We start from the raw sequence: 10,265 nt of genomic DNA, 5'->3' as shown, positions 1-10,265 counted from the left end.
CTGCTATTGCAGGGTTATCAGGATCATAAGCTTCTTCTTCAGAAGATGCCTCTTTAGTACTGTTGGATGCATTTTGCCATCCATTCAGACTTTGGAAAATCATGTTGACTTGCTGAGTCAACACTTTGTTCTGAGCCAATATGGCATTCAGAGCATCAATTTCAAGAACTCCCTTCTTCTGAGGCATCCCATTATTCACGGAATTTCTCTCAGAAGTATACATGAATTGATTATTTGCAACCATGTCAATAAGTTCTTGAGCTTCTGCAGGCGTTTTCTTTAGGTGAATGGATCCACCTGCAGAATGGTCCAGTGACATCTTGGAGAACTCAGACAGACCATAATAGAATATATTCAGAATGGTCCATTCTGAAAGCATGTCAAGAGGACACCTTTTGGTCATCTGCTTGTATCTTTCCCAAACTTCATAGAGGGATTCACCATCTTTTTGCTTGAAGGTCTGAACATCCACTCTAAGCTTGCTCAGCTTTTGAGGAGGAAAGAACTTAGCCAAGAAGGCCGTGACCAGCTTATCCCAGGAGTCCAGGCTATCCTTAGGTTGTGAGTCCAACCATGTTCTAGCTCTGTCTCTTACAACAAAAGGGAAAAGCATGAGCCTGTAGACTTCAAGATCTACTCCATTAGTCTTAACAGTCTCACAGATCTGCAGGAACTCAGTTAAAAACTGGTAGGGATCTTCTGATGGAAGTCCATGGAATTTGCATTTCTATTGCATTAGAGCAACTAATTGAGGTTTCAGCTCAAAATTGTTTGCTCCAATGGTAGGGATTGAGATGCTTCTTCCATCAAACTTGGAAGTAGGTGTAGTATAATCACCAAGCATCCTCCTTGCATTATTGTTGTTAGGTGCGTCTGCCATCTCCTTTTCTTGTTCGAAAATTTCAGTAAGGTTGTCTCTGGATTGTTGTAATTTAGCTTCTCTTAGTTTTCTCTTCAGAGTCCTTTCAGGTTCTGGATCAGCTTCAACAAGAATGCCATTTTTCTTGTTCCTGCTCATATGAAAGAGAAGAGAACAAGAAAAGAAGAGGAATCCTCTATGTTACAGTAAAGAGGTTCCTTATTGTTAGTAGAAGAAGAAAGGGAATAAGAGTGAAGAAGAATGGATAATCCAAACACAAGGGTAAGGATAGGAGCAGAGATATGAGATGAAGAGAAGTGTTAGTAGATAAATAAATAGAAGGAGATGAGAGAGAGGGAATTTCGAAAATTAATAAATAAAAAAAATTAAAGTTGAAAATTGAAATTGAAATCAAATTAAATTAAAATTAAAACAATTATTTAATTAAAAAAAATTTGAAAAAGAGGGAAGTATTTTCGAAAATTAGAGGGGGAAGAGTAGTTAGGTGGTTTTGAAAAATATAAGAAACAAACAACAAGTCAATTAATTAGTTGAAAAAGATTTGAAAATCAATTTTGAAAAGATAAGAAGATAAGAAGTTAGAAAAGATATTTTAAAATCAAATTTTTGAAAAAGATAAGATTTAAAAAGATATGATTGAAAGATATGATTAAAATTAGTTTTGAAAAAGATTTGAATTTTAAAATCAAAATTAATGACTTGACTCACAAGTAATCATAAGATATGATTCTAGAACTTAAAGTTTGAATCTTTCTTAACAAGAAAGTAACAAACTTGAAATTTTTGAATCAAAACATTAATTGTTGATAATATTTTCGAAAATTATGAGATAAAATTAAGAAAAATATTTTTGAAAATTTTTTTTAAAATTTTCGAAAATAAATAAGAAAAATGAAAAAGATAGGATTTTTGAAAAAGATTTGAAAAAAGATAAGATTTTTAAATTGAAAATTTGAATTGACTGATAAGAAACAATTAGATTTTAAAATTTTTTGAAAAAGTCAATCCAAATTTTCGAAATTTATGAGAGGAAAAAGGGAAAAATATTTTTTTGATTTTTGAATTTTTAATGAAGAAAGAGAAAAACAATGAAAAGACTCAATGCATGAAAATTTTGGATCAAAACAAATGATGCATGCAAGAACACTATGAATGTCAAGATGAACACCAAGAACACTTTGAATGTCAAGATGAACATCAAGAACTTATTTTTGAAAAATTTTCAAGAAAAGAAAACATGCAAGACACCTAACTTAGAAATTTTTTATTTTTAGACACTATGAATGCTAGAATGCACATGAAAAATTAGAAAAGATGCAAAACATGAAAATGCAAAGATCAAACAAGAAGACTTACCAAGAATAACTTGAAGATCATGAAGAACACATGAACACAATTTCGAAAAAATGCAAGAAGAATAAAAACATGCAATTGACACCAAACTTAAAATTTGACTCAAGACTCAAACAAGAAACACAAAAATATTTTTTGATTTTATGATTTCATGATTTTTTTTTGTTTTTTCGAAAATTATTTGAAAAAAAAATAAGGATTTCAAAATTTTTAATATGAATTCCAGGAATCTTGCACTCTTAGTCTAAAGCTTCAGTCCAGGAATTAGACATGGCTCACTAGCCAGCCAAGCTTTCAGTGAAAGCTTCGGTCCAAAACACTAGACATGGCCAATGGCCAGCCAAGCTTCAGCATGTAAATCAGATATTCAACAGCTAAGTCATCAAATTAACTTGCCTCTATGCTGATGGTTTGGAAGCCTCAGTCCAAAAGAATTTAGACATGGCTTTACAGCCAGCCAGGCTTCAACATTTTTCATGAAACACTAGAATTCATTCTTAAAAAATTATGAAGAAAAATATATTTTATTTTTTTGGAAATTTTTCGAAAATTAAAAGAATAAAAACAAAAACTTAAAATTAAAATAAAGTTACCTAATCTGAGCAACAAGATGAACCGCCAGTTGTCCAAACTCGAACAAACCCCGGCAACGGCGCCAAAAACTCGGTGCACGAAATTGTGATCTCTGGCAACGGCGCCAAAAACTTGGCACGCATGTTCTTAATCTCAAATTCTTTTTCGTTCACAACTTCGATACAACTAACCAGCAAGTGCACTGGGTCGTCCAAGTAATAAACCTTACGTGAGTAAGGGTCGATCCCACGGAGATTGTCGGCTTGAAGCAAGCTATGGTCATCTTGCAAATCTCAGTTAGGCGAATAATAATTGGTTATAGAGTTTTTGAATAATAATAATAAATTAACAGAAAATAAAGATAGAGATACTTATGTAATTCATTGGTAAGAATTTCAGATAAGCGTATAGAGATGCTTTCGTTCCTCTGAACCTCTGCTTTCCTGCTGCTTTCATCCAATCATTCCTACTCCTTTCCATGGCAAGCTTTGTGTAGGGAATCACCGTTGTCAATGGCTACATCCCATCCTCTCAGTGAAAAAGGTCCAAATGCTCTGTCACGGCACGGCTAATCATCTGTCGGTTCTCGATCATACTGGAATAGGATTTACTATCCTTTTGCGTCTGTCATTACGCCCAGCACTCGCGAGTTTGAAGCTCGTCACAGCCATCCCTTCCCAGATCCTACTCGGAATACCACAGACAAGGTTTAGACTTTCCGGATCTCAAGAATGGCCATCCATGGGTTCTAATTTATACCACGAAGATTCTAATATCTCGGACTCGGTCCCCTGTATTAGATATCTAAGGTAGCATTTGTTTGTGAGACAGAGACCAAGAGACAGAGACAGAGAGACAGAGACTAAGAGACAGAGACAGAAATAAGTATTAGTATTGTGTTTGGTGTGATGGTGTACAAGAGTGAGTTATGTCTCAGTATCGTGTTTGGTTTGAAATAAAAGATGAAGACTAAATTTGTAAAGTTACTAAAATGCCCTTATATCACCAAACAACCCTAACCCCCCCCCCCCCCCCACAAAGCCAAATTCATTTTCATAAGTTGGAGTTATCCTCACCCCCTTTCTCCTCCAATGAACCCTTCCTCCTGTTCTCTTCCGGCAAAGATGGCTAGAGCCCGACCCGCCGCCGCAAGGACCTGAGCTTGTCAGTTGTTTTTGGTGGGACCAAGGAAGGCGAGTCGGCAGCGATCCGTGGTTGATGTTCGTCGTCCCGTGACGGACCCCGTGAATTGTGGCGCCGCTGCGGAATCCACGTCTGGGGTTGTGCGTCGACCCGGTGCCGGCTTTCTGTGTCTGGTCGCCGGTGTTTGTGGGTGCACGGATTAGGTAAGTTTCGTATGGTTTCAAAATTTAATAGGTGCTCCTTCCCCGTTCCCTAGATTGGGTTACCTCTGTTGTGAATTGGTTGATTGGATTAGCTATGTTGTTGTGTTGTGAACTGCTTGATTGGATTAGGTCTGTTGCTCTGTTGTGAATTGGTTGATAGGATTAGCTCTGTTGTGCATTGGTTGTTTTGTTGATTCGTTATCGTTGGAGGCTGAATAATGATACTGTTTTTTAATGACCCAGTGACACACATCAATCATGGAATGTTTCTTAAATAAAACAAATTATGATCTTTGCATGTTAGTTCATCAACATCTGATAGATACATATCTTATCTAGGGTTTTGTTTGAGAGAGTGGACATAAATTAGCACAATTGGTCAATGCTGATGCCTAATAATTGTTAAACATTACTAATAATTAAGATCCTCTGTTTTGTACATATCCCTTTTTTTTTGTTTATAAAGCTCCAATTCATTGCATGGTACTCTAACTACATGGAATCAAATTCAGGATAGGTTGGTCTGTCACGTCTTATAATTAAACTTACTAATTGGACATGATTAGATTCAAACCATGGCAATTTGATATGAAATGAGTATATATATAAACCTAGCATCGTGTTTTATTTTATATGTTAGGCACTTTATCTAGTAGTATCATTAGTATTTCAATTTCAATATCCTTTTATATATTAATTTCCAATAAGGCTGCAGCTTGTCTGAAAAGGCTACGAGAATTTGTACACACCCATGCTACCTGAAGGAAAATAATGAACCTTTTCACCTTTTTCTACTGCTCATTTTTTAAATGTGATTTTATTGGATTATTGCATCAAACCTTATGATTAGCACTAGCAAGTGGTGGGTGTCTGATTTTGTAGGAGGGGATCTAACACATTGTTATTTTTTAGTTAATTTATGTATTAGATCCAGTTGTGATTATAGTTGAAAAAAAAAGAAAAAAAAAGTAGAAGATATGGTTTGAGTGATCTGTTTCAGAATATGTACTCTTTGTTAGTGTCAACTAATCAAAAAATGAATTATAACATAAAATATCTGTTGAAATCCGTAAATTGTTTGTTTCTTAAAACTTTTCTTTTGTTTTTGCAAAAAAAAAAAGACAATAACAGGAGCATTGTATTGATTCCTACCAAAACTTTTTTTGCCATTTCTGAATTTACACTTGTTGAATCATGATTGGTTGTTTCATATATGAATCCTCTTCTTCTTTTATGTGTAGTATGTACTACATTAAAACTATTGTGAGTTACTGTTACATTTATAGGGTGGTCAACAATGGCTTCCACAAGTAGAAGAACTACAAGTGGTACGTACGGCAGCGGGAACACAACGGGAGACCGTTTTTGTGAGTGTGGGTTAAGAGCACCGTTGCAAGTTTCCAATAGCGTGGCCAACCCGGGTAGAAAGTATTACGCGTGTCCAACAAGGAGATGTGGATGGTTCAGGTGGGCAGGTCCAAATACCCAGCATTCTGACATTGGAGAGGATCGATCTTCTCAGCTTAACTTTAATTTTAAGACGACCGAACGAGTGGAAAAACTTCATGCTGATGTTGTGTATCTGAAGTTTCTATCATGCGTTCAGCTTGTTGTTTCCGGTCTTTGTATTGTGTTGATCATTGTGGTGTTGTGTAAGTTGTAGTATGGGCTTTGAACTCAAATAGGCATTTCAAAAATTGTAATAACAGTAGCACATATTTGGCACTTTTCATGTTGGACATGTTGAGACATTCAAAAGTTATACTTTATGGATAATCTTTTTTCCTTTTTTTAGCTTTTGCTTTTGTGAAACCTTTATTCCCCACTTTATATCATCCTTTTGCTCATGTTAATGAAAATCTTTACTTTATCAAAGAAAACAGGCCCAGAAGTGGGTGTTATGCTAGTCCTTCCAAATATGTTGCAAGGGTTTGATCCTTTTATCATTCAAATTTTGATCCAATTTCTCCCCATGTGTTCTGAATGTCAAGGTTATTGCATAAGCATATATGTGTTGCCAATTGGATTAGGTTGTTGCTGCTATGATTTGCCATGGCTTTTTCTTCTTCCTTGTATGATTGGCCATAGCTTTTTTCATAAATTTATCTGAAGTTTCTTTATGAATAAGATTTTTAGAAGTAGGTTAAAGGAAGAAGACTTTGTGCATATCTATTTTAGCACTTAAATGTTGTGGGAGCCATTATTGTCTTGTTAGAAAACACTATTTTTTACTAAGAAGACTAAACATAGAATTATTAGACTTACTAGAATGAAATCTTTGTAAGCTAAATCCTAATACAAATTAAATACAAAGATATGGTAAACTACATAACATAGGCGGAAAATGAAGAGAGTTGTTAATATTGGTAATCATCCACCAAAGTATTTATCCAAATAAGAGCAAAACAAAGGAAGTTGCATAGTTAGGTATGGAAAACATAGCAACACACAGATGGTACCAAAGTTTTACCATGCTATACATAACATTGTCCTGGAATCCTAAAACCCGACTTCCAAAAAGTTAACACCCTAAACCAAACTTAAGACCAGAAGCCAAAGCTAATAAACTTAACAAGTATTCAACTTCATATAATGGAACGCACGAGCCCAATCATTTGTGAATCTGATAAGCCCCAGAAGTGTGCATACACATTAGGACTTTCGGCAAACTTCAGTATCGCCCTGACCACATCGTCATCACCGAATCCAAGCTGTGTGAGCTTCTCGCCAACCTTCCACTTCTCGTTCACACCAACAATGGCATCAGCTATCAGTTGGGCATTCTTTCGTTGGTCAGCCGATGATTGCTGAATCTGATTGGCCATCCTCTCGAGTACGTCAACCTGTTTCCTCTTCCTCCCGCATTGCCTAGTGCTTCCCGCGCTCGCACCGACCTCATAATGTGATGCTTGTCCTTGCATTGCTGCAACTCCGTCTTGGTCTGGAGGTGGAGACATCTCGGACTGATCAAATCCAGCAGCGGTGTCGTCTGTCTCTTCGTTAACCTGTTCCTCCGCATCGAAGCCACTAACGGCCGCCACTCCTGTGGCTCTATCCCTGCCAAAGATACCTTCCAGCCGGTGAAATAAAGGAAATAGCTTGCCAGGACTGTAGAACTTGGTCGGATGTGCCTGCGAAACTTGTACACCGGAATTAGTAACGTTCAGAAAACATGATAATTACAGATAAACAAACTTGATCAGTAGCCATTCAGAGCATCATTGGGACAAGTACAAAATAATTCAGCAAAAACAACTCAATAACCAAGATAACTATATCAGAAATCATTAGATCACTATTTTTTCCATTCATGAAACTGCAAACTTAATCAAACAGTTACCCTAGTATTAATTATATTCAAATCCACCTTTCTTCAGGGTATATCTTTTGAGTTTGAATCCTTTTCTACATAATCTGCACCAAGTCTTGAAAATTTGTCAATCCCAAAATTTAAGATAGATTAGGTGCTCACATTTTATGTGTAGGTGAGCTACTAATCCGTGATGAGCTCATGATATTTTGGGCATTAACTCTAGCAATCTCACATATGTAACACAAAAGATTGAATGAATTATTGTCTGCTGCATTACTGAAATATTTTTTGTCAATCCAATGATAAGTAGGATCCTATCATGTCAAATTTCAATGCAAATATCGAAGTGCTTAAACTGAGCAATCTGGCAGGGAAAAATTTCAGCCAAATATTCATGAATGATTAATTTATCCCAATGATATTCAAACAGATTTATCAAGTAGCACACAGTAGGAATAACCCAATGAAATACTTCAAACACACGCACCTTCAACCAAGCATCAAGGACGTCTTTGCTGTCAACCTCAACACATTGTTTCTCGTTGTTCCAGCCAAATCCGCTACAAGCAAGCATATCAGCGGCGTACTGGTACTTCTCCTTCAGCCGCTTGTGCTTATTCTTGCAATGCTTCGCGGTCAGTGTACAACTGGGGAAAGCCTCCAACATCTTCAAAGCCAGCTTCTCGAATGTTCCCGGTTTAAACTGCCCACAATCAGCCCGCTGACCGTCAACGACAAACTCCTCCATGAAGCCAACAAAGGCCAATGTCTCTTCATCACTCCACATTCGCTTGTTCTCCATTTCTTGCTACCAATATTACGATAATAAAGACCCTGCATTAATAATGTAAGTTACAATCACTTATCACCAATGAAGAATAGCAAAGAATTACACCACAGATAAAATTAGTAAAACTGGTCTTTGCCATAAGAGATGAAATAAGGAAAAAGTAGACAAGTAGTTCAATTATTAAAACACTGGTCGTTGCCATTACAAATGAAAATAAAACACCAAACAATATCACAAATACGCAGTACCCAAAAATTAAATAATGTGCTGTTACAATGTCTCAACACTCAACTATTGATACAACTAAAATTGCCGCCATTACAACAACCCTAAACCACACAACACTACTCCGTATGACTCGCACACCACTCTTCATACATCTCATTTGCTATGTTGTCACGCCAGTGACTCTACTCGTTCGTGTTTTCGACCACATCGATCAATCCATCTTGTTCCTCGTCTCCATCGGGCGTGAATTCATCCAATATGCTACCTTCCTCCTCCGGATCCATCTCCATACTCTTTCTAATGAAATTTTGCAGCAAACAACAGGCAATAATTATCTGAAATTGTGTCTTTAGGGGATAAAAGCTAGGGCTTCTTAAGATGGACCACCTCTTCTTCAGCAAACCAAAGCAGTGCTCAATAATATTCCTTGCAGAAGAGTGTACCCGATTAAAATATTCTTGGTAGTTGCGCGGTGCACGTGCTCCCTGGGCCCACTCTCTTACATGATATCGAGTCCCTCTATACGGTGCAAGAAACCCCGGACCATTTGTGTAGCCAGCATCAACTAAATAGTAATTACCTATGCACAAGTAACGCAAATAAGGTAAGACGGTGGCTATCATGAACTCAATCTAGTTGTATAAGCTTAACTATAGAGAGGGCATAATTACCGTGGGGTATCTTAAGACTATTACAACGAGTTATTACATCTCGAAGTACCCGTGAATCAGATGCCGAACCCTCCCATCCGCTGAGTACGTAGACAAAACCCATCTCCCGGTTACACACCCCTAAGACATTCGTGCATATTTTACCCTTTCTTGTCCGGTACCTTGCCTTCTCAGACTCGGGGACTGTCACCTCTATATAAGTGCCATCTAATGCTCCCAAGCAACCCTACCATCCATAGAAAGCTTTGATATTCAAATAGAGAATCCATCAGATAAACATGAATCATACAGAACATCGAATAAGATCTACCTTAAACCTTCTCCATGTGGGGTCCACACAGTCCTCGGCAACTGGTGTAGCCTTCGCGAACAACATCCCTTGAATCCGTATTACAGACTTCAAAACTTTATTAAAATACTTACTCACTGTCTCGCTGAACCTACAAAATCTAACCTGTAGACTACGGTTTTTCTTGTGATGCGCTAAGATAATTAAGAAGGTCGCAACCTGCTCCGGCAGGCTTACATGACCATCCTCTGTAAGTCCTCCATGAACTTGGAGCAACTCACACAAGTTAGCAAAGGTATTTGTGTTCATTCTCAACTCCCAGATACAATTCATATCACCCTCACCAACAATACGCTCTAACGCCTCACGTCTAATTCTACTATTCATTCTTCCGCCTAACGATAGTTGCCCAGTAGTTCTATCCCTAAAGTAAACAAACAGCGTAAGCACAAAGAACAACATTCTTTCTTCATGGTTGGATCTCATCTCTTCATAAAAAGACACGCATCGCTTAATAATTTCCGACCGCTCCATTTCTTCCTACCAAAATCGTTTCATTAAAAAAAATATAATTTCCAAACAACTCTTACACAACTTCAAAATTTTCATTAAAATTTATTTATTAATAACGTGATTACATCCAAGGAAATGCTTACCATATATTTTTATTAACTAAAAGAAAAAGAAACAAACAAAACTTTAAAGGGAGTATGGAGTTTGGACTTTGGAATTTTTATGAAAACCAACGTTAACAACAAAGCAGTGTTAGTCTCTAAATTAAGATTCCATGATTAATTTCATAAAATAAATTAGCATAGTTTT

The 10,265-nt window shown here is 36.9% G+C and overlaps 2 protein-coding genes, 1 long non-coding RNA gene and 1 other non-coding gene across 5 annotated transcripts; 2 read left to right on the top strand and 2 right to left on the bottom strand.

The window, feature by feature from the left end:
* Window positions 1-373: 373 nt before the first annotated feature.
* On the top strand, window positions 374-481 carry LOC148554646 (small nucleolar RNA R71). Its single transcript, XR_015887713.1, has one exon. It is a non-coding gene; the product is annotated as a small nucleolar RNA R71 (small nucleolar RNA).
* A 3,365-nt stretch (window positions 482-3,846) lies between these two features.
* Window positions 3,847-5,946, top strand: LOC107645952 (uncharacterized). The gene is made up of 2 exons (XR_001621601.3): window positions 3,847-4,152; window positions 5,439-5,946. It is a non-coding gene; the product is annotated as an uncharacterized LOC107645952 (long non-coding RNA).
* A 700-nt stretch (window positions 5,947-6,646) lies between these two features.
* Window positions 6,647-8,264, bottom strand: LOC148554645 (uncharacterized). Of its 2 annotated transcripts, none has more exons than XM_088492096.1 (2): window positions 7,947-8,264; window positions 6,647-7,283 (listed from the first exon to the last, which is right to left on the bottom strand). In XM_088492096.1, the coding sequence occupies exons 1-2, from the start codon at window positions 8,250-8,252 to the stop codon at window positions 6,738-6,740; spliced, it is 852 nt and encodes a 283-aa protein (XP_088348222.1). In that variant the 5' UTR covers window positions 8,253-8,264; the 3' UTR covers window positions 6,647-6,737. The 2 variants fall into 2 exon arrangements, with proteins under 2 accessions (XP_088348222.1, XP_016205599.2); XM_016350113.3 differs by having other exon boundaries at window positions 7,953-8,050.
* A 401-nt stretch (window positions 8,265-8,665) lies between these two features.
* Window positions 8,666-9,977, bottom strand: LOC107645950 (uncharacterized). Its single transcript, XM_021103990.2, has 3 exons — window positions 9,465-9,977; window positions 9,155-9,380; window positions 8,666-9,063 (listed from the first exon to the last, which is right to left on the bottom strand). Exons 1-3 carry the CDS (start codon window positions 9,975-9,977, stop codon window positions 8,666-8,668), a joined length of 1,137 nt encoding a protein of 378 aa, XP_020959649.1.
* Window positions 9,978-10,265: the final 288 nt, after the last annotated feature.

The sequence above is a fragment of the Arachis ipaensis genome, chromosome B6, assembly GCF_059453495.1.
Source record: "Arachis ipaensis isolate K30076 ecotype BB chromosome B6, ASM5945349v1, whole genome shotgun sequence".
Lineage (NCBI taxonomy): Eukaryota > Viridiplantae > Streptophyta > Magnoliopsida > Fabales > Fabaceae > Arachis > Arachis ipaensis.
This window is presented reverse-complemented; position numbering and strand designations above follow the sequence as displayed.